Genomic DNA, 27,369 nt, shown 5'->3' on the forward strand with positions numbered 1-27,369 from the left:
AAATAGAATGATTTAGCTAACAGTAGAGTTTTATAATTAGTTTTTTAAAGATTTTTAGTAATATAATTAATTGATTTTGGTTGAGAATTGATATGTGAATAATTTTGAGATACTTGAGTGTTGGTAGGTATATAAGTTCTCAAGCTTAAAATTTAAATAACTTATATTATGTAGGTGACCATTTAATGGATTCATTCTTTTTTGAGGATAAAAATTTATCGTTTTGTAAATTTTGCTGAGTTCCATTATATATAGCATAATATAAGCACGTAATTTTTTTTTCTTTATCAAGATAATATTATTTAGTACTTTTAAACACCATTTCTCCATTTTTAAGGACTCTTTTATAAAATAGCGTTCAGCTTTATTGTTAATTAGCAGCAATAACAATTGTGTAAAAATTTACAAATAATTAAAATTTCGTAAATAACTTTTTTAAATACTTAACTTTTTTCTTTAAATTCCACTTAGGTAAACTCTAAAGTAGAATTTCTGCACATTCATTTTAAATACAATTTTTTCACACTACCACACTATATCTACTAACCAGAGTAATTAGTAATTATTTTCTAACGTGAAAGATCTGAAATCACAAATCATACTAAGATTTGTTTTATAAGACATTAATAATAGAATGTGAACAAATAATCTGTTTTAGTGAGAAAACATTGTGTTCCTAGTAACACAAATAAGCACCAAATAAGTAAAATAAATCCTTATTAGTAACATATTCAATTTTTTAGAAAAAAATGTACTCTTCTATTTAATACAAATAAATATAAATAACTAATAATATTAGAATAAATCTGTGTTAATTACATGTATAACTTAATAGCAAATATATTCCTGAACGTTTCATCAATAAGAAATAAACAAACCCAAGCAGGTGTTTTGAGACAAACAGAAAGCAGAAGCAGCAATGGAGTTCAGTCTCGGAAACATCATGATCATTTTCCTCGTACTTATGATAGCAGCAATATCAATCGAAGCAGAAGAAAGCAGCAACATATAACGATTCCTGCAAAATCTCAAAATTTCTCTTCATACGTTGAGAGAAGGCGTCTCTTCCCTTCGCTGTAACCAGTGCAATTTGCAATAACAATATCATGTTGTCAATGAACAAAACATCTTCTCTGTCAACATATAGTGTCAATGAAGTCGGATAAAAAAGGAAATTACAAAATCTCCCCTTTATTCGGAATCAGAATCTGGATCTCCATCCACAATATCAGGAAAACCATCTTCTTCTGCCAGTGAATTGTCATGATCCAATTTAAAAGCAAAATCCTGAAAAATATTAGAGTCTGAGGTTGTTTGCCATAAGCTATTACTCTGAGAAGCAAATGCAAAGTCTTTGTTAACAGAGCTTCCTTGATCTGATTCCATATGACTGGCTTCATTATGAGGAACAGTGCTGCCTGAAAGAATCTTCTCAGACACTATATCATCAAATGTACCATTGTGAGCTTCAACCAATGGGATGTTTGTGGCGCAAGATCCAGGTTCCCGAAACTGCACCGCGGATTCTCCAGGTTGATCTAACTTCAAATTGGTTTCATCCTCAACAGTTTTCATTTCAACATCTGCACGGGTGGCAGCCTCAGAATCCATCTGGGTCCTCTCCTTGTCAGAAGATACATGCACAGGAAGCACTATAGGATCACTATCTCTGCAAACTGGCTCTTGGTTGTTTTCTGCATCTTTATCCATAGACACATCAGCTTCTTTGCCATTTTCAAGCCATCTAGCACAAAGATCATCATCGTAGTCAGGAGGATCTTGAGGTAAACTGAATGGGGTACTGTTGCTTCGGCCAAAATATTCATGTTGGAGACTACCATGGGCTTCACCCAAAGAATTGTTATTAGCATAGGCGTAATCTACCAATGGAAGTGCCCTAGGATGTATCAGCACTTCCAAGGTTAACAGAGCACGGGCACAGAACTCAGCTAGCTTTGGTACAGCAGTTTGTTGCTTCCCTGCAAACAAGGATTCCCATGTTCCAGGAAACAGGATTAAAATAAAATTTCATGAAATTGTAAGTACAAGGAACACAAATGCTGCTTTTATTTTATCATTCTATATTCAATAATAAAACCAAATAAATGGGAAGTATATATTCATATCAACAAGAATTTATATTATCTAAAACACAGGATATTACAAATACACCTTAGATATCATGTACAATACAACATCCTCCCTATTACTAAATGCTTTCATACATATACATGTACATATATATATATATATATATATATATATATATATATATATATATATATATATATATATATACCAATGAAAATCTAACAGTATAATAGTCAAATTTGAACAATACATTCATGGATGCTGTGTAACCTTCTCTAAACTTCTCATTATCAAACACTACTTCATTCTACTACACCCTATCCATTTTTCCAAATCACATAATAAAAATTTGAATCCACTCCTGCTCTGACACCAGAAAATTTAATGTCCAAAGTTAAAATCCAATACTTTTGAAAACTGGACCACCTTTAAGGTCATGGTGATTTGCTGTAAATAATTTGGATTTGATTTGCCTACCTGTTTCTCTATACAAACATACCATGCTAAGGATTTTCTCAATCAACTCAGAAATCTTCTCTCCCTTTTTGTCCACAAAAAAAAAGGCATAAATTGAAATATGCAAATCAAGATCTAATTATTAACAGCAAACACCGTATAATAGGACATACTTTCCAACAATATCACCAACTATGCAAGTTATAAAATCCTAAGCATCTTGCAACAATAATCACAAGATTTTACGTAATTAAAAGAAGTGTTAATATTCCAAGCAACAACAATCATCAAAATCTCTTTAGACACATAAAGCCCAATATTTTACAACCTGCTAAAATACCAATACTTGATACCAAAATAAATAAGAATAAAACAAATTCAAATTGATATATGTATATATAGAAGTACCTCTACGGAAAAGTTCAAGACCCTGAGAAAAATATGGAGGTCGTTCTTGAATAAATGAAAGAAAGGATGCTAGTAAAGCCCGCAATGCAGCAAGCTGCAAATCTGTGACAGTGGCAGCGGGTTCTTCAGAAACTGTTCCTTCCTTAAAAGAATCCGTTGCAATGACTATCAAAAGGCTATCAACTTTTGATCTCCATGGTTCAGATTTTAAAGCTCCAGCCTGTTAAAAATTATAAAAAAAATCATACAGATCTCTTAAAATTGAGAAGAAAATAGAGATCTCAAGGGTCAATTTGATTTCCCCTTTAACTTGTGAAGATTAGAGAGGATGTATGAGGATATGTGAAGTTGTTTGGATTGAGGGATGATAGAGTTGATTTGTGAGGATGGTTTATTGTAAGTTTATAAATTTGTCCTTCTTATTAAAAAATATTTGAATAATGAATTATGATTCTTTTTGTGTGAAGGTTTTAATTAATTAAATTTTTTAATATATAATATTCATAATTATTTATATTTTATAATAAAAAATTTAAAAATATAATAGAAAATATTTTTGTGTTAAATTGAAATAAAATTATTAAATATATTAAAATTTATGAAAATAATATTTATTATTATATTCATTTATTATTTTATATAACTATATATTTTGTTAATAGTATAATTTTTTTATTTTTATTATTTATAATTGTATGTTGTTATTTTGATATTGTATGTTGTTAACTATATATTTTTGAAATTATAAATAAATTTGTAATATTTAATTTTGATATTGTAATAAAATGCATGCTCAATGGTATTTTGGTAAAGTACAACCATCCTACATAAATCTCCACAAATCTCTTCATTTTGTGAAGAATGAAAAAAATCACTCACCCTCTCCTCCATCCACTCCCCACCCTCAAAACCCTTGAAACAAACACAAAAAACACCCCTCCCTCCTCCCCCTTGGAAACAAACACACCCTAAATGTATTCCACAGGTACTAAACAAAAACTGTAAGTAAGCATTACAATATTCAACCCCATTTAAAATAGAACACCTTTTCCTCATTTTCAATTTTTGGCATGTCAATTTGTTTAACATGTGTAAAAAAACTAGATAAAGGATAGAAATTACATAACAATTGTGAATTGCACCAGTTTGAGTCTAACAATATTGAATACCTTAAATTACTTGCTGAGGGATAGCTTTTAGCTTCTCTTTGTTGTTTTGCTTATAGCTGTTTAAAGGGGTCACTATCTCGGAAATGCAGTTTATAGGGCAGGTTCACTGTACATTTAACTGTTTTTCATGCTCTCTTCCAATGTGTAGTTGTTAGGCAGGGAAGTAATGAGGCGGTTTGGAAATGTATTATAGGAAGAAATTTATAAATAAAAGTAGTTAAAAGTTAGTTTTTACAGGGGGTTGAGTTGAGAGTTGAATTAGACACAAGGCCTAAGTTCTAGGAAGTTTCTTGTTTGAAGGATATCCTGTCCTCATCTAACTTGTAGTTCCCCTATTTTCCCTCTAATAAATTCCTTTTTATTTTTTATAAAAAAATAAATAAAAATAAAAATAGCAGACTGTTTGGACAGATAAAAGTGTATTTATAGAAACAACATTCCAAACCATGGCCCACCAACATAGCAGTGTCCCAATCTGTCCTCCCAGAGAGAATATGATGAGTTGATATATCATTAGAAATTTATTAAAGAGGTTGTGAATAACGACACTTTGCATAAGAAACATAGGCAAGCACTTGCAATTATAAACATTGAGTTCTGTGAGAAGATTAGGATACCAATGTGTTGGGATTCTTATTATATTTGGAGTAACTGTGATGGGCTCATACTAGGTATATTACCTAAAATATCTGTGCAAATAACAAGAAGTTATACAGTCACATTACTTAAAATATGGTTTTTATCCTTTTCCATCTAACCCTACAATTACAACACAAATTATGAACAAGAATAGCCATTGAAGGTAAGGAAAGGTTGATGAAGAAACAAACACCTTTAGTTATTTTATAATAAAGTTACTCAGACAGACGCATACCACAGTAAGAAGAGCCTCTAATGTCTCAAGTGCAGCTATTCTCAGAGAAATTGGAGTCAATGGACGATTCTTGGGAAGTTCCACACCCAAACCACCTCCTTCATCATGCTCCTGAAGGGATCCCGTTGCACTGCTGTGCTTCCTTTTTCTATGACTGGGCGGTAGCTGTGCTCCAGCAGAGGCATTTGAATTTGAACCATTTAATATGCCACCATCCATCTGCTCGATACTACTTAAATCAGTAAAAGCATTGTTGACAACTTCCTGTGCAAGGTATAAAGCCATTCCTGCTCAAGATGACTAATTAGTAAAGGCCAGTATGCATGGTCAAATTAAATGCATCTTAATCATACACCAAGATAAGGGAAACCGATGAATTCATGTGTCAACAAAGATAAGCTGAAAAGGGAAAGAACTGCCCATGCAGCCTACATGTGAAGTTGTTGAAAAATAATATACGGAAAAAATACATAAACAGTGTAGCACAAAATCAGATGCAAGATGGAAACAACAGAGACGATGGAACTAAGACTAAATACACTTAAGCTGAAGCATTTCTCTTTCCTCCTTTCTTATTCTCTCTTCATCTCCCCTTCTCTGCCTGTATTTTAGTTTCCTTAATGGGAAATAGTACAGAGGAAATTGTGTCTCGGTAAATGTTTCTAAACCTGATTTGTGATGATCTGGATTTGCAAATTGACGTTTATTAAAACCAGGTTTGAAGTTATTCAATTTAGGAAACTTTTATCTCAAAAGCAAGCGAGTAATAAAACGTTGGCAGTGTCTGGCTCAACACTTTTGGGATTCTTTCCTTAAAAGAAGTTAGGCCAAACAAAATTTCCAAAAAGCTTAAAAACATACAAGTAGCTTTTGCAAAAACCCAAAAAATACATCCTCTTCAAAATATAATCAGAGGAGATTGTTCTTTTAAGAAGAGAAAAGCCCAAAAAGTTGGATCAAGCACTACCTTAGTATAAAATCTTAAGCCCCACTCAAAAGCTACAATTTTTAGGTTTGATTTTAGAAGCAAAAGCAATTTTAATGACAAACAACCAAAGATCATGTTTTTCCCCGGAGTCATGCTGTTATTGATGTTCAAAGTGGTTGCATATAACTGTTGATGGATGAGAAATTTGGGGATATAATATAAGAGAAAGTAAGACAACCATACACAAGGTTCTCGCTTGTATGGAGAGAGTAGATGCATACAGATTTAACGCCACAAGCATCAAAGATTTAATTGAGTGACCTCTAAGTCAGAAGGCAACAAAACTTACCATTGAGCCAGGGCCCTTCCTCTAGGAATGTATAATATATCTTCCCAAAATGTAAAAAAAAAAAAATGTAACAAGGAGCATGAAAAAAATAATATAAAGACATTCCAATCCACAAACTTCATTGCTACAAGATAATACCAGTGTAGGCAGAAAAGCAATTAAAATGGGAAATTTTACATACCAGCACCCATGGTTATGAGCAAATCCCTCGCGACTGAATAGAACTTAATCCTTAACTCTGGCAATTCACATGTCTTGAAGTACTTTGTAATGATACGTACAATACTGGCAGCATATGGTAATAGTTGACTGCAATACAAATATTGGCAATAAGTAGAGTTCTTCCACTGACAACAAATAAATACATGAAAGATATATCAGAGGAAAGAACTTGAAAGCCATGCATAGAAAGAATACCAGAACACCAAAACAGTGACGGGTAAACCCTTTGATGATAAGACACATTATAACAGAGATCATTAACAATGGCATTAAAAGTAATGACAACATTATTCTGAAATGTCAAGGTTTGAAGAATGTTACATTTAATTTATCCCAACCATATTTTTTTTTCTGTTTTGCCTCTGTTTTCTTTCTTTTTTTTAAGGGAGAGAGGCTATCGTGTAGTCATACACATACCTGCCCATACACTTTATGATAGCTGTGAGCAATTCCAGGCTACTCGAGTGCAAAAATGGGAGTTCTGAACAAATGTTCTCTTGCTGCTTGGCAGTCATGAATGGCAATGACATTTGTGGCAAAGAGCCATTTACCATCAGAACCCTATCAACCAGGGCCAATAACAGACGAACAGGAACATCTACCTAATAATGTGATTGCATTTTGTCATTGTTCTTCCAAAATAAGAATACACAGAACTGACCATCAATTGTAGGAACACATTGTACAAACTAAAAAGTACCTTAGCAGGATATGAATTTGTAAGCATTAGACAACAGCCCAACATAAGGGTAGATACATTAGACATCAGTGATTGCTCAGTCATTTGTGATGCCTTGTTTCTAACTTCTTTTGCCAATATGTAGCCTCCTAACGGTGGCGGAGGATGTTTTCCTGGTAAAACCAGCAGCCTAGTAACACTGTCACGCATGGTTTCTGCAACACATGGAAAAAGATTATCACAAACTGCTTTAACAGAGGCATTTACTACACAGATATTATCAACATTTACCTTCTTCTAGCCCATGAAAGGCTAGATTTAATTGATCATTTATTAACACCAAAATTTTCTGCATCAGCACATACCAGCTTTCATTGTCTCCTTTCGATTTTGGAAGCAGTGCAAGGCAATGGGCGAGTTTCTAGATGTACCCAAGCAGAAAAAGTAACACGACAGATTAAGACTAGGAGGATATTCTTTTTATTTATCAGAAAACACATCCATACAAAATTGAGTTAAGCATAAAAGACTAGGAAACTATAAAAAATAAAAGAGAATTAAAAAATCACAAATGATGCCCCCCATGTTGAACATTGACCCAGCAAAAATAGTGAAATTACTTTTAAGAAAAATGTGGATGCTGCTAACATATAGAGGCAGACAAATAATGTCCTTGATTTAATTGATCATTTATTAACACCAAAATTTTCTGCATCATCACATACCAGCTTTCATTGTCTCCTTTCGATTTTGGAAGCAGTGCAAGGCAATGGGCGAATTTCTAGATGTACCCAAGCAGATAAAATAACACATCAGATTAAGACTAGGAGGATATTCTTTTTATTTATAAGAAAACACGTCCATACAAAATTGAGTTAAGCATAAAAGAGAATTAAAAAATCATAAATGATGCCCCCCATGTTGAACATTGACCCAGCAAAAATAGTGAAATTATTTTTAAGAAAAATGTGGATGCTGCTAACATATAGAGGCAGACAAATAATGTCCTTTCAAACTTATACCAATGATTCAAACAAAATTTGATGAACATATTACCTTCGACATATCAAGACTGCATCCTCCAGACAAAAGTTTTAAAGCGACAGCAGATTCAACCTGCATAAATTAAAATCACTCATCAAAATGTGAATACAGCACCAAGGGAACTTAAATAGTTTTTTCTCAACCCTTTCCCTGTAAAAGCAACAAAAAAACCTAGTGCTAATCACATGCAAAAATGACATGCTCATCATCTTCCAAACATGCAGAGAAAGGGACAGGCCAGAGTATTGTCTATAATAAGAAAATCAGTGTCAATGCAAGTGCAGATGCAGATACATAGTGCAACAGCATTAACATCCCAATCATGCAAAGCTTAGAACAAATGTACATAAAACCTGATTAGAACCATCAAATAAACATGATTATATCCTGAGTATTTATTTTAGTAGAAAAGAATTTCATTGACAAAGAGGGGAGAAATACAAAGGGGTGACAATAATAAATCCTTCTACAGCAAAAAGTATGCAAGAGAAAAGAACATAAACTTGAGACTGGTGCATGCAGCACAACACGCCAAACTCCACCTACAGCAGAGGAAGATGATTCTTTCTTGATCTTAGGATATCCACTTAACCTATTTTGTAACAGAGTTAGCACAGGAAGCTGCCAGCTATTTTAATGAAGACAGATCTCACCAGCAATAGGACTAAGAATGGCAGAAAATGTAATACTACAAACAAAATATTGGACATAAATATATAGAATAAGTGCATGTCTATATTAACTTGTTTTTCATCAGAGATCCTGGGAGCTATTAAACTTAATAAACACTCAAGTAGATTGAATGTCAAATCTAAGAAACTTGGTAGAACCATCCATTGTTCTCAAACTCACAAATAAACTTGTAAGTATAAGATTACAAATTTGGGCTCATAAATCATGCCAACTCACTAACAGACTCGAACTTGATCAACTTAACTACTAGCTGTTCACAGTCAAGTTAGCAAGATTGCTTGAGGTGCAATAAAAACCCAAAACATGACCATTCAGTCAGGGTTCCTGCCGTTACTTGGTTCTATTATGCGTTTGCTTAATAGCTATTTTGACCAACCACAAACTTCAAATCTATAACAAATGCAACCCCTTCTTGCTTGGTTACCCACCCATGAATCAACAAACAATGCAATTTGGTATAAGAGCAGTATTACTTGTGACTTGTGAATGTGATATACAACTGTTTGTTCACTCACTTGCTTGGCAACAACAAGTTTGCAACTACTACTGACCTCCATGCTTGACTGCCATTCTGAAACCTAAATTGTGAACAAGGTACCCTCTGGCCTCTACATGAACAAGGTGTCTCTTTTTTGTTTTTTTTTCTGAACTTGCAGTATTAGTTGAGAACTGAGATCACTGTGAAATAGTGGATTGTGTAATTGATATTCCCAAGGCATGGAATGGTGGGTTCTTTTTATTAATTTATGCTATTCATTTAATTTAGATACTATGAAAAATATTTTAATTTTATTTTTTAATTATGCAAACTCTTACAAGTTTATTTGTCTAAGTTTATGAATCTTCCTGAAGATGGACAACCTTAACATCATCCCATTGAGTATTATGCATAACAGAGAAGACGTAAGAAATCATTGGTAATGTGGGTGGCAACCACACAACAGCTAGCATAAAAATAAAGAGAGATATTTCTACCAAGGGATTCATTTAATCAGCAGCATCAAGCATTAGTACTCTACTCTACATTGCAGAACAATATTTGTACCAATTAATAGAAAACTCTCAAGGTACAAAAAGAAATATCTAACCTTAAAAATAAATCAGACATTGAAGCACAAGCCGCTACCCTCACTAAATTTGAATCTGCTGGTGACTATTTCCAACAAACATCAAGGAGCTTGTCAAAATTGAGCATACCAAAAAATAAAATTCATTTCAGAGATTTGTACAAAGATGAACGCAAATAAGGGTAACTATGTTTGAGCATGCATGTACTTTAAAAGATAGAAATGAAGTCAAATAAAAAAGACAGTGTATCACATAAATGATGTTTAGCATTAATCCGTGACATATCATGCCAAAAAAACAGGATCCTTATCGAATACAAAAAAGGAAGCCCTGTGAGCTCTTTAATGGCCTACAGAGGGAACAAGCACATTTACTAATTCCAAGCGGCATCAGCAAAAGATACACTGCCCATTCACAATTTACAGGAAGGATGCCTGAAATCAGTAAAGGTGAGTAGTACAAGAACATTAAATTTAAACGGTATCAACTACATTAAGTTCTCCTTCAAGTCCCAGCATTGGCTTGTGGGCTAAAATATGTGCTGGATAGCATGCTTAGTATTACAATTAGAAAACGTCATGGTTTAGATCAGAAAATGTACCAAAGCTATTCTCATTGCCAGAATACACAGGACTTGTCCTCTTGTGGATGTAAAGCACAAGATAAGGGATCAAACCCGTGTCATATACTCAAAAGAACCAAAGGTACTAGCTACTTGTGAGCATCACTAAGGTTTAAAGGTTTATCCAAAAAACAAATACCCTAAACAATAGTATATCTACAGCACTTCATACTCCTAAATCCTAAAACTCTAACAAAGAACCATCAGCATGTAAGGCAAAACATTTACCTGTAGAACAGCTAGCAACTTGTTGAACCACACAGAGTAAGATTCTAGAAAACGCTCAGAGTTGCACTCTTCACAAGTAACCCCGAGCAGAGAGATCCCCACCCAGCGTTTATCAGGCTAGAAAGAACAACACACCCATGTCAACTACAAAAACCATTCAAAACAAAAAAAAAAGGGAAAAAAATCAAAAGCTTGCTGGTTTTGATTCCCACCATGGAGGTGGACAGGAGGGAGAAGATGCGGTCGAGCCAGGAAGAGAATGCAGAGTTCCAGGCTTGGATTACTTTGGGAGGCGTGGAGTCTAGCAGGAAACACTCAGAGAGAAGAGAGTGCGTTTTAACGAGTGACACGACCTTGGAGAGTTGGAAGGGATTGGAGAAGGCACGCTTCTCGTCCGGAATATGGTCTCTGATGATGGAGAGAAGCAAGCGGGGTTTGAATGCAACGTCGTACATGTTCCCGAAGGCCGCCATTGAAGCCGTGAAACCCTGCCGGTCCGACAGGGTGATGCTGCTCGGAACGGCGCCGCTGCCACCACCACCGGTGCCGTAAACCTTGGTCATGATGGGTTGTGAAATTAGGGTTTTGAGGGCTAAACCCTACACAAACCAAATGCGCGCTCTTCTTTTCTTTTGGCGCTCTTTTTTCGATCTCTTTATTTAAATGGGATGATGTTCTTAATTTTATTACAGTCTTTGCTATATTTTATTAATAACAAAATTTTAGATACACAATTTTGATTGTATCTTTAATTTCTTTTGGAATTTGTTATAATTTAGATCCTATTGGAGATAAATAGAAAATTTTAGTTGTTAAAAGTAGAGTTGTTATAATTAAATTTTTAATCGATTTTGGTTGAGAATTGATATGTGAATAATTTTGAGATACTTGAGTGTTGATAGGTATATAAGCTCTCAAGCTTAAAATTTAAAATTTAAATAACTCTAAATGTAGGTCACAATTTAATGGATTCTTTTTTTTTTTGGAGAATAAAAAATTATCGTTTTGTAAAATTGGTGAGTTTCATTATATATAGCATAATTTTAAGCACGTAACTTTATTTTCTTCCAAGATAATATTATTTAGTACTTTTAAACATCATTTCTCCATTTTTAAGTACTCGCTTATAAAATAGCGTTCAGCTTGATTGTGAATTCGCAGCAATAACAATTGTGTAAAAATTTACTATAATTAAAATTTCGTAAATAACTTTTTTAAATACTTATAATTTTTTTCTTTAAATTTCACTCTTTCGACCTTCATTCTTAAACTATGTCATTTATTATATTGATGATGAGTTGATTATAGAGTCAAGTAAACTCTAAAATAGCTGCACATTCATTTTTAACTATAATTAAATTTGTCCCTAAAAGTTGAATAAATAACATATTAAGTTGAATAAATAATGTGGACTCGATCATTCAAATATTTTTATTGTTGAGAATAATATTTTTGTGTGAAGTAATTAGGATTCGCATAATTTAATGATTAGTGTCTCCGAATTTGTTTTGCAATAGTTTTCTACCACATTAAATAAACTCACATGAGTCATTACAAGTACAAATTTATGATAATATTATTGTTAAATTCTTTTCACCTTTATTTCGTGATCTACAAAAGTTTTTCTTCAATTACATATGTATAAGATTGATTAAATATGTTTTCATTAGAAAAGAGATGTAATCACTAATGGAAATTATTAAAGATTTTTTTTTCATACTACCACACTATATCCACTAACAAGAGTAATTATTTTTTAATGTGAAAGATTTCCAATCACAAATTATACATACTTAAGTTTGTTTTATAAGACACTAATAAAAATAGAATGTGAACCAAACCATTATAACAACAAGTAACTCACAACTAAAATAAATAATGAAAAAAAAAAACAACAAAACATCTACAAAGAGAACATAAAAGAATAAACTATTTTTCCTTTTCTCTCGCGCTATAGGAGTAGAAAAGAAAAAAAAAATCTTAATCTGTTTCAGTGATAAAACATTGGGTTCCTTATAACAAATAAGCACCAAATAAGTAAATTTGGTGAGTTTTTTAACTTTTGTTCTCACATTAAAAATTAGTAACATATTCAACTTTTTAGAAAAAAATGTATTCTTCTATTTAATACAAGTTGCTCTCGAACGTAGTTGGAATTAAGAGAAAAATTGTCATTTTTTTCGGTCGGTTTGCTCTTCCTTCCTCCCTCTCGAACACACTCTTTCTGCTCCTCTCACTCCTCTTTATGTAAATCTCATACTTGGATGTATCTGCAAAAGGTACTCAGATGCTAAAGTAAGACTTCGACACTTAACATTTAGTATAATTAGTACTAGATGATGACGTACATGATTATTGGAATCTGTGTTTATTTATATAATTATCGTGGACCATTTGTTACGGGACCCAATTAAGGATTTAATCTTGACTGTTTCTTCCTGCACCCAACAAATTTCTTCCTGCACCCCATCATTTTTGAAGAAGACTGTTTTACCCCTTTTAAAAATGACTTTGAGATTGTTCTTTCCGAAATATGTCCAAAACTTATTTTTTGGAACACATTTTATTAATTTCAAATTTACAAATAAAAAAATAAAAAAAATGTATTATGGAATGGTTTGTTGTCTTCCAAATTTCAAACCATCTTTACTTATGGAACCTATTCCAGAAACACATTTTATTCACAAAACTCTTATTCTGGAATCACATAAAACTATAAAAGGGTAATTTTGATATTTTAAGAATGTAGAAATGCAGGAAGAAACTCCCTTTAATATATGGTTAAGAATATACTACTTAATGCTTAATTTTTTATTAATCTCTTTAATACTCTACTTGAATATAATTGTTTCGGTCAGTTTTAATCTCTGATGCCGGACTTCGAATTGATCTCTGATGAACGTTTCATCAATAAGAAATAAACAAACCCAAGTAGGTGTTTCGAGACAAACGGAAAGCAGAAGCAGCAATGGTGTTCAGTCGCAGAAACATCATGATCATTTTCCTCGTACTTATGATAGCAGCAATATCAATCGAAGCATCAGTGTCAGAATCAGAATCAGAAGCAGAAGCTGAAGAAAGCAGCAACATATAACGATTCCTGCAAAATCTCAAAATTTCTCTTCATACGCTGAGAGAACTAGTGCAATTTGCAATAACAATATCATGTTGTCAATGAACAAAACATCTTCAAGGTCTTGGTACATCAATTTCCTTCCACACAGTACTCTTCAACGTCTCTACATGGCATTCAAACCCCCCACTATACAAACCACGTCTTCACAAAGCCTCACAAAACCACCCGTATCCTATTCCAACCTCTTATCACAGTGTGTTGCTGCAAAGTCCCTAACTTCAGGTATGGAACTCCATGCCCACTTGATCAAGTTTGGATTTTCCCGCCATCCAAGTCTCAGGAACCACTTGGTAACACTCTATTCTAAGTGTTGTCGTTTTGGGTATGCCCGCAAGCTGGTTGATGAAAGTTCTGAACCAGATGTGGTTTCTTGGTCTTCGTTGTTATCTGGGTATGTGCAAAATGGGTTTGTGGAGGAGGCACTGTTGGTGTTTAATGAGATGTTTTTGTTGGGTGTTAAGTGCAATGAGTATACCTTCCCAAGTGTGCTTAAGGCATGTTCGATGAAGAGAGATTTGAACATGGGGAGGAAGGTTCATGGGATGGCTGTGGTCACGGGGTTCGAGTCTGATGGGTTTGTTGGTAACACTTTGGTTGTTATGTATGCCAAATGTGGGTTACTAGATGATTCTAAGAGGTTATTTGGTGGAATTGTGGAGCAAAATGTTGTTTCGTGGAATGCCTTGTTCTCTTCTTATGTGCAAAGTGAGCTGAGAGGTGAGGCTGTGGATCTATTTAAGGAAATGGTGAGGAGTGGAATAAGGCCTAATGAGTTCAGCATTTCCATCATATTGAATGTCTGTGCCGGGTTGCAGGATGGTGGTCTAGGAAAGACGCTTCATGGACTTATGCTGAAGATGGGGCTTGATTTGGATCAATTTTCTGCAAATGCGTTAGTTGACACGTATTCTAAAGCGGGGGAGATTGTAGGGGCGGTTGCTGTTTTTCAGGAAATTGCACACCCTGATGTTGTTTCTTGGAATGCAGTTATTGCAGGTTGTGTTCTTCACGATCGTAATGATTTGGCTTTAGTGCTCTTGGATGAGATGAATAGCTCAGGAACTTCTCCCAATATGTTTACACTGTCAAGTGCTTTAAAGGCCTGTGCTGCAATAGGGTGCAAGGAGTTGGGTAGACAGTTACACTCTAGTTTGATAAAGATGGATGCTGATTCAGATTTGTTTGCTTCTGTTGGACTTATAGATATGTATTCCAAGTGTGAAATGATGGATGATGCGAGAAGAGCTTATGATTCAATGCCAAAGAAGGACGTTATTGCATGGAATGCTTTGATCTCTGGTTACTCACAGTGTGGCGATGACTCAGAAGCAGTCTCACTTTTTTCTAAAATGTACAATGAAGATATAGATTTCAACCATACTACTATTTCAACAGTTCTCAAATCTGTGGCCAGCTTGCAGGCAATTAAGGTGTGTAAGCAGATTCATACAATTTCCATCAAATCTGGAATTTATTCAGATTTCTATGTTATAAACAGTCTTCTTGACACATATGGGAAATGTAACCATATGGATGAAGCTTCAAAAATATTTCAAGAGCGCACTTGGGAAGATTTGGTGGCTTACACATCCATGATAACAGCATATTCTCAATATGGGGATGGGGAGGAGGCTTTAAAGCTATATTTACAAATGCAAGATGCAGATATCAAGCCAGATCCATTTATCTGCAGTTCTCTCTTAAATGCATGTGCAAAATTGTCTGCATATGAGAAAGGGAAGCAATTACATGTCCATGCCATCAAGTTTGGATTTATGGGTGATATTTTTGCCAGCAACTCTCTGGTTAATATGTATGCAAAATGTGGAAGCATAGAGGATGCTGATCGTGCCTTTTTTGAGATACCTAACAGAGGAATAGTCTCATGGTCTGCAATGATAGGAGGATATGCTCAGCATGGCCATGGGAAAGAGGCTCTTCAGTTGTTCAATCAAATGCTTAGAGATGGTGTGCCGCCCAACCATATTACTCTAGTTAGTGTTCTTTGTGCATGCAATCATGCTGGTTTGGTAAATGAGGGAAGGCAATATTTTGAAAAAATGGAGGAAATGTTTGGGATTAAACCCACACAAGAGCATTATGCTTGCATGATTGATATCCTTGGACGATCTGGGAAATTAAATGAAGCAATGGAGCTTGTAAATTCCATTCCATTTGAGGCAGATGGCTCAGTTTGGGGGGCACTTCTAGGAGCTGCGAGAATCCATAAAAATATAGAACTCGGTCAGAAAGCTGCAGAGATGCTTTTTGATCTTGAGCCAGACAAATCCGGTACCCATGTTCTCCTTGCAAACATCTATGCCTCTGCAGGGATGTGGGAAAATGTTGCTAAGGTTCGAAAGCTAATGAAAGACAGCAAGGTGAAGAAGGAGCCTGGAATGAGTTGGATTGAGATCAAAGACAAGGTATACACTTTCATAGTTGGAGACAGAAGTCATTCTAGAAGTGATGAAATATATGCTAAATTGGATCAGTTGGGTAACCTTCTAAGTAAGGCTGGATACAGTCCCGTTGTAGAGATTGATATACATAATGTGAACAGAAGTGAAAAGGAGAAGCTCTTATATCACCACAGTGAGAAACTTGCTGTGGCCTTTGGATTGATTGCCACGCCACCTGGTGCCCCTATAAGGGTGAAGAAGAATCTACGAATTTGTGTTGACTGCCACATCTTTTTCAAATTTGTATGTAAAATTGTTTCAAGGGAAATTATTGTTAGAGATATTAATAGATTCCACCATTTTAAAGATGGCTCATGTTCCTGTGGTGATTATTGGTAATGTCATTATCATCCATTCTTTCAGTATCACAAGATACGCAGATTCTTTATCTTTACTACTGCAACTGTTTCATGACTATTGTCACCATTGAAACACAGACTGATGGTATAATTACTCAGAAGTCAGATATCCAGTTTACTCGAGGTTCATTATTATTTCCCTATATTTCCACTGGATTCATGTTGGAAAAAGACATTGGTTAAGATGTAGGAAGCCAGATGTTGCTCTAAAATTGTGATTTCTTGTCTGAGATGAAGGCTAGTCAGACAAGATTTCAGTTACGGCTGAACTGGTTCTTTATCTCATTCAAATTACTTGACATTCGGTGTTTAATGCACCTTATTATCCCATTCACCAACTGGATATGTTTGGGTGGCTCTAGTGGTTTTGAAGTTCATTTTTGACTAATTAAAAACCGGGTAATGATTTCAGTGGTGGTTATTAATTATTGGACTAATAATGTATATACCTCTGTCCTGCTACTGTTCAAAAAGTAAATGTAGAAAGATGATAGAGGATATTGATTCAATCTTTTGTTTTTCACTTTCGTGAAAATTTGTAGCCACAGTAACTGGTATCTTCATTAAAAGATACAAGATAATGAGATTGGTCTGCTGCAGATATATTCACTGTAAGTACTGTTGTGTCAGTTGGCTCAATTTTATTTTGGTCATTGGTTTGAGCACCAATGTGGTGTGTAAGGGTGTGGATGTGTCCAATGACTATAATTGCTTGACTGTTAATTTCTTTCCAATCTCTGCCGTCACGTGGATATGGAAATAGAGCAAATGACAAAAATAGATGAAACGTGTTGAGATTAACTAATTAATCAAACTAAAAGGAAAAAAGTTAGTGTTGGAGTGCAAATGCAATATGAAATCTTATAAGTTGGATAAAGGTGATGTTTGTAATAAGGAAAAGATCTGTAAAACTGTTAGTTTTTAGATGCGTTCCATTGAAAAGGATGTTTTGGTTAAAGTTTTTGTTCATTTGATATTTTTCTACTTGAAACTGCACAAGTGTTTGTCCATCGACCAATGCTTCTACCATATGCAGATTTTGCATAGAGAAGAAAAGTTGAAAGGGATTGAAATAACAGTAAGACACATGCATGGTTAGATGACAAGGTAAGGGAGGGTCTCTCACTTAAATCAAAATTGTTTGTGTTAATAAATTATATATAAACTTTATCTTGTTACATTTTAATGACCGAAGATTGTTTTTGTTTGAGGGTCATACATAGATGTGTCAAGTTATAAGCTACATAAACATGAAAATTTTATATGAAAATAAATTATATATAAACGTTATCTTGTTACATGTTGATGGCAGATGATCGTTGGAGATGTCACCATAGCTAAGATTTGAAGTTGTAAAATGATGCCAAAATTTCTATAAAAAAATTCTATATAAACGTATGGTTGTGAATATTTAAAAGTGTGGAGAGAGTGAGAGAGAAACAGTGAGCAGCAGCGATGGAGTTGTGGAGTTGCAGAAACATCATGTTCATCTTCCTCACAGTTTTGATAGCAGCAAAAGGGATGGAAGCATTATCAGAGTCAGAGTCAGAATCAGAAGAAAGCAGCATCATATCAAGATTCCAGCAATACCTGAAAATCAACACTGCCCAACCAAACCCTGGTTACAAGGAAGCAGCAGAGTTTCTGATATCGGAAGGGAAAGAGCTTTCCCTGGAATCCCAAAGCATAGAGTTTGTGGAAGGGAAGCCTCTGGTTCTTCTCAAATGGGAGGGCACAAACCCCCACCTTCCCTCCATCCTCCTCTACTCCCACACCGACGTCGTTCCCTCCGAGCACGCCAAGTGGGACCACCACCCCTTCAGCGCCCACCTCGACTCCCACGGCCGCATCTTCGCCCGCGGCTCTCAGGACATGAAGTGCGTCGGCATGCAGTACCTCGAAGCCCTCCGCCGCCTCAAGGCCCGAAACTTCCGCCCCCTCCGCTCTCTCTACCTCGCCTTCTCCCCCGACGAGGAAATCGGCGGCCATGACGGCGCCGAGAAGTTCGCCCAATCCGAGATCTTCCGACGGATGAATGTCGGCGTGGTGCTTGATGAAGGGCTGGCTTCCCCCGATGCACACTACAGGGCCTTCTACGCCGAGAGAAGCCCCTGGTGGATGGTCATCAAGGCCGTTGGGGCTCCTGGCCATGGATCCAAGCTTTATGATAACTCTGCCATGGAGAATCTCCTCAAGAGCATTGAATCTATCAGAAGGTTCCGCGCCTCCCAGCTCGACCTCATCAAGGCCGGGTTGAAAGCTGAAGGCGATGTTGTTTCTGTTAACATGGTGTTTCTCAAGGCTGGAACTCCATCTCCCACTGTAAGTCAACCACCACCTTCTCTTCTTCTCATACAATAAATACACTTCAAGACAACAAAAATGTTGCCAATATCTCTCTCTTTTTCAAACTAATCATGTGGGTCATCAAGGTGAAGTCAAATTCATGTGCTTTCCATTGATCAATCATCTCTCTTTTTCAAACTAATCATGTGGGTCATCAAGGTGAAGTCAAATTCATGTGCTTTCCATTGATAAATCATCTCTCTTTTTCAAACTAATCATGTGGGTCATCAAGGTGAAGTCAAATTCATGTGCTTTCCATTGATCAATCATCTCTCTTTTTCAAACTAATCATGTGGGTCATCACGGTGAAGTCAAATTCATGTGCTTTCCATTGATCAATCATGCAGCTTCCATTTCCCTTTTTGTGTTGGTAGGTCTCATTCCCAAAAGAATTCCACCACACCCATGGGAATTTTAACAAATGAAACAAACCTTACTGTAATACACAATGTTACTGCTGCTACTCCTCGGCATTTTGTTTTCTCTTGTTTTGTCAGAATTCGACACTACATTTGACTGTGTTTCTTCAACATGGTTATAATTTAATTGACACATTTCACATGCCTCACGAACCATCATCATCATGGTTGAGTGACTGGGAGTCTCTGATGATTCTATTCTATTCGCCTTTTGCTTTGCCAGGGTTTTGTCATGAATTTGCAGCCGTCTGAAGCAGAAGCTGGATTTGACATTCGGGTGCCACCTACAGCTGATCCAGAATCCTTGGAGAGACGCATTGCTGAAGAATGGGCACCTTCATCCCGCAATATGTCATTCGCTGTAATTAGCTAATTATCCACTCTTTGCTCTATATATTTCTTCCATCTTGTATATGTTTTAATGCACCCTGCTTATAGTTGATTCACTGCTTGGCTTTTTCACTACTGGAATTTTGCACTCAGAGAAACCTTGTGTTGTTTAATTTAGATAGAACTTATACACTAGAACATATTAGATAATGACCTTCACCTTCTGCAATTTTTGTTTAATTTTGCTGGATATTGCACATTGACTAAAGATAAAGATACTATTAAATTATAGTATATAAATAAGTGCAAACTCCTACTCGCAAACGGATTTTTTTAGGTTAAATTAAGCTTTAAATTTACTTTATAAGATAGAATCAGAATGTATCCTAACAAAATTTGTTGGACCTATCATGTCATCCACGATTGGATTACTACGAACCATCTACATATATTTAGTCACACATTTGATATGACAATTCCTAGTTTTATTTGTTGAGATGTATAGGTTGTGGATGTGAGTACGGATGATGTTTGAGATGACTGTAATAGCACAATTGTTTGTTGACGGTGCTTACCGTGAATCATACTTGCATGTGTATATGGAATGTAAAGCTTGTGCTAGAAACAAATAAAATGAAACGAGTTGAAATTAATAAATTTTTAATTTAGATTGTTATAGTACTCAAACAAAGGGTGAAGACATTAAGGTATTTGTTTGGAGGATGGGGATTGATCTCGGTTAGGCTTTTGGAATTGAATTTATAAATTATTTAAAATGGCTGTTCAATTTTAACATCCCAGATTGACCTGCCTTTACTAATACTAAGGTCGCTATGGTGATGGTTATGAAATGGATATATATTGGTTGGAAAGTGCCATGTTGTCGTCTTATGTGATGATATGGGTGATCACTTTGGTTCAAATTCTCGTTTGCATACCACATGATTATTAGGCTTTCTTCATTTTCAGATTAGATGACCCTCTTAATGGATTCTTCATCTAATTTTAATTAGCTTGGGCAGTTCAAACAGAAGGCATCCACTCGCAATAAGTCTGGGAAACTACTCCTCACAGAAACGGATAGTTCCAATCCCTGGTGGAACCTTTTAGGAAATGCTGTCGAACTGGCTGGTGGGAAACTTGGTAAGCCGGAGGTCTTTCCTGCAGCTACAGATTCACGCTACTTCCGTGAACTTGGATTACCAGCAATTGGATTCTCACCTATGGCAAACACTCCTGTTCTACTCCATGACCATAATGAGGTGATTCCTTTAATTTATTGTATGCATAATTGCTTGTTTTGTCGGTAAGCTTATTTGCATAAGAGTTATGATTGTCTTTAAAATCATATATCTGATTTGTTATTTAGAACTGAAGCTTGCTATAGAGTCCTGCATCCTGGGTTGACTTTAGCCTCTTACAAACCCTTGTCTGCCAGATCAGAGCATAGTTTGTGGTAAAGAAAGTGTAACAATAAACGTGTAAGAGTCAATGAATATATATCTGCTTGATTCTACTAAAACAATAGTCTTTTCAGGTTCAATTCAATTAATACTAATTTAGTCAAAACTACCCTTTAACTTTTCAACTACTTTTTTTTTAATGTAAGTGATTCTTTTTTACTTACTCTTAATTATATGTAGAAATATTGTTGAGTAAATAACTTAAAATCTGAAAGTACTATTATTTTGGAATAGAGGGAATCATAGAGGGATAAGCTATTACGGAAAACTGTTTGGATTTAAGGACACGAAGATAGCCTAATCCAAAAGACTAGTCCATTAGGTGAGAGAGCCTTAATATCTAGTACTATTCATTCTACTTTATGTGAAACTTCTAACATTGTCACTCCCTTTAAATGCTGACATCCACAACAGCTTTCACTTCTCTCTTTGACAACTTCACTCACATATCATGTATTTGGTTTTAATCCAGCATATGCTGTTCTCAAGTGGGTATTCACTAAAATTGCACATTGAGTAATATGAAGCAGGGAAAATAAATTATTATAAAAATAGGGAGTTGATTTGAGTATTTACGTTACAACTTAATAAGTTTTTTGGTGTATAGTGGACTTTGGTAGTTGTGTGTTCTGATTCTGATGTAAAATTGCAAACCCTCTCATGCAAATTTTATTCTTGTCAAATCGTGTGGCAGGGTCTGCAATTTTCTCTTGAAAACAATTGCATGTTGAATAGTAAAATATTTTTCTTGAATGTTTGTGGATGTAGATTGAATCACATTAAATTTGATTGAGTGCACTTTTGGGAGTGTGCTTTCATTAGAAAAAATTATTTCTTAGTGTAATTTTCACAAACGTATAGGCCTAACACCCAAATGAAAACATTGAAGACATCAATTATCAGTACTTAGACATAAAATTAGAATCTAACCGAAAATATTACTCTAGAGTGAGAGCCTCAAATCTTAAGTACCACATGGGGCACTCATAACAAAACCACCATTGTTTGGGAGGTTGTCTCACAGATCACTGGCATAGGAATGGACATTTTTTCTTCTTTTTGGGTATGAATTGCACTAATGTGTTTCTGCCAGAATCTCTGATTTTGATAACTGTGTTTAGTTTGAAATTCAAATTTGACCCCAGTATTTTCCCCCCTCCTTTATGCAGTTTCTGCACAAAGATGAATACTTGAAAGGGATTGAAATCTACGAATCAATAATCAAGGCATATGCATCATTCAATGACCATGGAAGAGATGGAGCATCCAAAGATGAGTTATGAGCATTCAATGATGATGGGATGAGTTATGAGCAAATGGTGCAGCACCTACCCCATCTTAGTTCACACTTTCTACCTTTTCTCCATCGATGTAACAATAAAGAGGAAAAATAATACCTGTACTGACTCCGAGTAGATTCTGACATGTGACATTAAGGAGGAATCAAATGAGATGGTGACAAACTTAGCTCAGAGTAACTTGCCACTTTCATGAATGCATTTATAGAAAAGATTTCTGTGCATTGTTAACATGTTTGTTTGCTTCTAAAAAGTCTCTTTTGTTGATTAATAAATAAACTAAAAACAACGACTACTATACAACATGGTTCAGTCAAATTGCCTTAAAAGAAACTTTTTAGATGAATTCTATGAACCTTTATTTTGAATTGGAAGGTTATGGTGGAATATTTAATCAATAATACGAAAAACATATTCAAGTGAAACATAATAATTTTTTTATACTATTGTCCGTAAAGTAGATGAAGGATTGCTTTTTTCTACACCTCCATATTTTTTTGTGTCATTCCAAACTAAACATAAAAATACTTTTTTATCCTTTTTGTGCCACTCTATTGTGCCACTCTATAATCCTTCGGAAGCAATTTAAAAAAATTATATAGATTCTGGATTATATAATATGGAAGTTATTCTCAAATTCAGAAAAGACTTTCGGAATATATAATTTGGAAACTAATCATGAATTTGAAAAGGACTTTCAGATTACATAATCCGAAAGTTAATCTCATATTAGAAAAGATTTCTGAATTATGTAATCTGAAAACTAATCACACATTTGAAAAAAAAATTCTGAATTACATAAACTAATTATAAATTTAGAAAAAGACTTTTGAATTATGTAATCTAAAATATTACAAAATGACATTTTTAAAATACAAAAATTCATGGAAGTGAGAGAAGAATATATGGAGGTGGTGCAGGAAGAAGTAGTCTAGATGAAATAATAATATTGATGTAAGCTAGTTGTACTTAAGTTGTTAATGGGTTGAAGAGATTGAGTTTTGTTTAATACATCCAATTAAGATTAACTTAATTAACAAATTCATTATGCTAATCTTGATAAATTTTGATAAGTTAATCTTTTTTTTATATAGAAATTCCCTTTTAACTTCAATGCAACATCAAATAGCTACAAAATGGCTTTAACAACCATAGTCTTTTTTTCCATTTTTTTCTTTCAATTATCAATATATTGTTTCCAATATTTATGAGATGAATATATTTCTCTTCATAACTTCATTCATCATCATGATTAACCTCTTCATAGGAAATAAAAACAGAGATAAAGAATCCCTATTTCCCCTTCCTATAACAAATTCTTTAGTATGTTTTATATTAACTTAAACTAAAATATACATCTCAAAATTCATTTTTTTTCTTTTTTTTCCTATTTCCATTATGTAGTCTAAGAATTCCTAACATATTGTATACTTTAAAGCAACTTAACTCTTTCTTTCTACATCTCGCATCATGAATAATTAATATCGATAGAAAATGAAGTATAAAGTATAAATAATCGATTAAATTAGATAAGTTCAATAATTAAAATCAAATTCCAATACTAAATTGAATTAATCCAGTTTATATTTTTCTAATGCTCTATGAACCAATGATTCAATCAATTTGAATATTTTAATTTGGTGTGGCTGATATTCTTTAGATGATAACATAATGATGAATGATAAGAATGCTTACACTTATTTTACTAGATCAATAAGTTTTAAGATTTTCAATAAATTTCAACTTATAAAAAAAAATGTCTTCAAAACTGTTAGTTGATGAAAGAAATGATTGAGATTTGAATTTGATTTGAAGAAAAACAAGATATGAAAGTGATGGTGAATTATCATAACTGTATTGCTCCAACTGTGGAGCAGGTAAAGCAAATGTCTTACATGCAACTATCTCAGAAGTTTTACGATGCTTTCAAGCAGTGTGGGACTTCCCTCAAATCCCCACTCATTGCTCGCAAACTTCATGGCCAACTCATACTCTCTGGCTTGGACGCTTCCCTTTTCTTACTCAACAATCTACTGCACATGTACTCCAACTGCGCCATGCTAGATGATGCTTTTCGTGTTTTTCGCCAAACCACTCACGCCAACACCTTTACCTGGAACACCATGCTCCATGCACTCGTCCATTCTGGTCGGATGCAGGAAGCAGAGAACTTGTTCGATGAAATGCCTGTAAGAATGAGAGACTCTGTTTCTTGGACCACAATGATATCTGGTTATTGTCAAAACGGCTTCTCTGCTCATAGCATCAAAACTTTTAAGTCAATGCTTCGAGACTCTGATCATGAAATTCAAAACTTTGACCCCTTTTCCTATACTTGTACAATGAAGGCTTGTGCTTGCCTTGCCTCCACTCAGTTGGCTCTTCAGTTGCACGCCCATCTCATCAAGTTACATTTGGGAGCCCAAACTTGCATTCAGAACTCCCTTGTTGATATGTATATTAAGTGTGGAGCAATCCGTTTGGCTGAGGCTGTTTTCCTTGACATTGAAAGCCCGAGTTTGTTTTGTTGGAACAGTATGATTTATGGATATTCTCAGTTATATGGACCCTTTGAAGCTCTCCGAGCTTTCACCCAAATGCCTCAACGTGACAACGTTTCATGGAACACACTGATATCAGTGTTCTCTCAACATGGCCTTGCAGTACGCTGTCTTAGTATGTTCGTGGAGATGTGCAATCTAGGTTTTAGACCCAATTTCATGACTTATGGTAGTGTACTCAGCGCATGTGCCAGCATTTCTGATCTACAATGGGGTGCCCATTTGCATGCTCGAATTCTTCGAATGGAACATAGCCTGGATGCATTTTTTGGAAGTGGTCTCATAGACATGTATGCCAAATGTGGATGCTTAGGACTGGCTAGGCGTGTTTTTGACAGTGTAGGGGAACGTAATCAAGTTTCTTGGACTTGTTTGATTGCTGGTGTGGCACAGTTTGGACTTGGCCAAGATGCTTTGGCACTATTTAACCAAATGAGATTGGATTCTGTGGTGTTGGATGATTTCACTCTTGCCACAGTACTTGGGGTTTGTTCGGGTAAGAATTATGCTGCCCCTGGAGAGCTACTTCATGGATATTCAATCAAAAGTGGGATGGAATCCTTTGTTCCTGTAGGGAATGCAATCATTACAATGTATGCAAAGTGTGGTGATACTGAGAAAGCTACCCTTGCATTTACATTGATGCCACTTAGAGATACCATATCATGGACGGCCATGATCAATGCATTCTCTCAGAACAGAGACATTGATGGGGCACGCCAATGTTTTGATACTATGCCTGAGCGAAACGTCATAACTTGGAATTCCATGTTAAGCACATATTTTCAGCACGGCTTCACAGAAGAAGGGATGAAATTGTATGTTTGGATGAGAAGGGAAGCAGTCAAACCGGATTGGGTCACTTTTGCAACCTCTATCCGGGCTTGTGCTGACTTGGCAACTGTAAAACTTGGGACACAAGTCATATCTCATGCCATAAAGTTTGGGCTCAGTTCGGATGTTACAGTCGCAAATAGTATTGTCACTATGTATTCAAGATGTGGACAAATCAAAGAAGCACAGAAAGTTTTTGACTCAATACACGTGAAAAGCCTGATATCCTGGAATGCCATGATGGCAGCCTTTGCACAAAATGGTATAGGCAAGAAAGTAATTGAAACATTTGAGGATATGTTGAGAACAGGGTGCAAACCTGACCATATAAGCTACGTTGCTGTTTTATCTGGGTGCAGCCACATGGGGCTTGTAGTGGAAGGAAAACATTATTATGATTCCATGACTCAAGTGTTTGGCATTTCTCCAACAAATGAGCACTTTGCTTGTATGGTAGATCTGCTTGGTCGAGCAGGGTTACTAGACCAGGCCAAGAATTTAATAGATGGAATGCCTTTTAAGCCAAACGCAACTGTTTGGAGTGCTCTACTAGGAGCATGCCGAATCCATCATGATTCAAGACTAGCTGAAACTGCCATGAAGAAGTTGATGGAGTTAAATGTTGAAGATTCTGGAGGTTATGTCCTTCTAGCAAATATATACGCAGAGTTAGGGGAGTTAGAAAATGTTGCTGATATGAGAAAGTTGATGAAAGTGAAAGGAATTCGGAAGAGTCCAGGTTGTAGCTGGATTGAGGTTGATAACGGGGTACATGTGTTCACTGTAGATGACACCAGTCATCCACAAATAAAGGAGATTTATATAAAACTGGAGGAGATGATGAAGAAAGTAGAAGATACAGGAAGATATGTTGGTGTTGGCTCTTCTGCTCATAGGAGTAAAAAATACCATAGTGAAAAGCTTGCTTTTGCTTTTGGGTTGCTTACTTTGCCATCTTGGATGCCTATACATGTAATGAAGAATCTTCGTGTTTGCAACGATTGTCACTTGGTAATAAAGTTGTTGTCTTTGGTCACCTCAAGGGAGCTTATAATGAGAGATCGATATCGATTTCATCATTTCAAGGATGGATTTTGCTCCTGTGGAGACTTTTGGTAGTTCAGGTACACATTATTTTTTTCTATACCATTATTTGAAAAGAGTTTGTTCACTATACCAAAATTGTTAACTTTTTATCTTTATTAAGTAGCACTTCTGCATATAACTGCTAGCAATTTGACAGAACAGAAATATATACGCTGCTTAACTTATCCTGTTTGGAAGTTGAGGATTGAATCAAGAAGGAGCTAATTCTATAACTATTAAACTT

General features: G+C 35.2%; 4 protein-coding genes across 13 annotated transcripts; 3 read left to right on the forward strand and 1 right to left on the reverse strand.

Moving 5' to 3' along the window:
• Positions 1-762: 762 nt before the first annotated feature.
• LOC137806050 (uncharacterized) lies at positions 763-11,510 on the reverse strand. 8 transcript variants are annotated; one of them, XM_068605967.1, is made up of 13 exons: positions 11,044-11,510; positions 10,832-10,948; positions 10,002-10,066; positions 8,691-8,812; positions 8,233-8,310; positions 7,902-7,957; positions 7,468-7,597; positions 7,198-7,391; positions 6,915-7,099; positions 6,457-6,584; positions 4,999-5,285; positions 2,956-3,175; positions 763-1,979 (listed from the first exon to the last, which is right to left on the reverse strand). In XM_068605967.1, the coding sequence occupies exons 7-13, from the start codon at positions 7,529-7,531 to the stop codon at positions 1,192-1,194; spliced, it is 1,866 nt and encodes a 621-aa protein (XP_068462068.1). In that variant the 5' UTR covers positions 7,532-7,597; positions 7,902-7,957; positions 8,233-8,310; positions 8,691-8,812; positions 10,002-10,066; positions 10,832-10,948; positions 11,044-11,510; the 3' UTR covers positions 763-1,191. The 8 variants fall into 8 exon arrangements, with proteins under 8 accessions (XP_068462068.1, XP_068462073.1, XP_068462069.1 ...); XM_068605972.1 differs by lacking the exon at positions 8,691-8,812 and having other exon boundaries at positions 7,542-7,597; positions 8,233-8,292; positions 11,044-11,488; XM_068605968.1 differs by lacking the exon at positions 8,691-8,812 and having other exon boundaries at positions 8,233-8,292; positions 11,044-11,488.
• A 2,152-nt stretch (positions 11,511-13,662) lies between these two features.
• Positions 13,663-16,917, forward strand: LOC137806052 (pentatricopeptide repeat-containing protein At5g04780, mitochondrial-like). Its single transcript, XM_068605973.1, has one exon. It carries the CDS (start codon positions 13,997-13,999, stop codon positions 16,766-16,768), a length of 2,772 nt encoding a protein of 923 aa, XP_068462074.1. The 5' UTR covers positions 13,663-13,996; the 3' UTR covers positions 16,769-16,917.
• A 763-nt stretch (positions 16,918-17,680) lies between these two features.
• LOC137806053 (uncharacterized) lies at positions 17,681-22,818 on the forward strand. Of its 3 annotated transcripts, XM_068605976.1 has the most exons (5): positions 17,681-17,895; positions 18,101-19,110; positions 19,777-19,914; positions 20,906-21,145; positions 22,516-22,818. In XM_068605976.1, the coding sequence occupies exons 2-5, from the start codon at positions 18,244-18,246 to the stop codon at positions 22,627-22,629; spliced, it is 1,359 nt and encodes a 452-aa protein (XP_068462077.1). In that variant the 5' UTR covers positions 17,681-17,895; positions 18,101-18,243; the 3' UTR covers positions 22,630-22,818. The 3 variants fall into 3 exon arrangements, with proteins under 3 accessions (XP_068462077.1, XP_068462075.1, XP_068462076.1); XM_068605974.1 differs by lacking the exon at positions 17,681-17,895 and having other exon boundaries at positions 17,976-19,110; positions 20,897-21,145; XM_068605975.1 differs by lacking the exon at positions 17,681-17,895 and having other exon boundaries at positions 17,976-19,110.
• A 1,616-nt stretch (positions 22,819-24,434) lies between these two features.
• LOC137806054 (pentatricopeptide repeat-containing protein At2g13600-like) lies at positions 24,435-27,369 on the forward strand. Its single transcript, XM_068605977.1, has one exon. It carries the CDS (start codon positions 24,471-24,473, stop codon positions 27,156-27,158), a length of 2,688 nt encoding a protein of 895 aa, XP_068462078.1. The 5' UTR covers positions 24,435-24,470; the 3' UTR covers positions 27,159-27,369.

This window comes from Phaseolus vulgaris, chromosome 3 (genome assembly GCF_000499845.2).
Source record: "Phaseolus vulgaris cultivar G19833 chromosome 3, P. vulgaris v2.0, whole genome shotgun sequence".
NCBI lineage: Eukaryota > Viridiplantae > Streptophyta > Magnoliopsida > Fabales > Fabaceae > Phaseolus > Phaseolus vulgaris.

Coding starts and splice junctions, on each gene's coding strand:
- LOC137806052 (XM_068605973.1), top strand. CDS start 13,997: ATGTTGTCAATGAACAAAACATCTTCAAGGTCTTGGTACATCAATTTC.
- LOC137806050 (XM_068605965.1), bottom strand. CDS start 8,298: ATGCAGGTTGAATCTGCTGTCGCTTTAAAACTTTTGTCTGGAGGATGC. Junction 3,176..4,998: donor TAGAGGCTCTTCTTACTGTG/GTATGCGTCTGT, acceptor AATTTTTAACAG/GCTGGAGCTTTAAAATCTGA. Junction 1,980..2,955: donor TCTTGAACTTTTCCGTAGAG/GTACTTCTATAT, acceptor CCTTGTTTGCAG/GGAAGCAACAAACTGCTGTA.
- LOC137806053 (XM_068605974.1), top strand. CDS start 18,244: ATGGAGTTGTGGAGTTGCAGAAACATCATGTTCATCTTCCTCACAGTT. Junction 19,915..20,896: donor CCCGCAATATGTCATTCGCT/GTAATTAGCTAA, acceptor AATTTTAATTAG/CTTGGGCAGTTCAAACAGAA. Junction 21,146..22,515: donor TACTCCATGACCATAATGAG/GTGATTCCTTTA, acceptor TCCTTTATGCAG/TTTCTGCACAAAGATGAATA.
- LOC137806054 (XM_068605977.1), top strand. CDS start 24,471: ATGAAAGTGATGGTGAATTATCATAACTGTATTGCTCCAACTGTGGAG.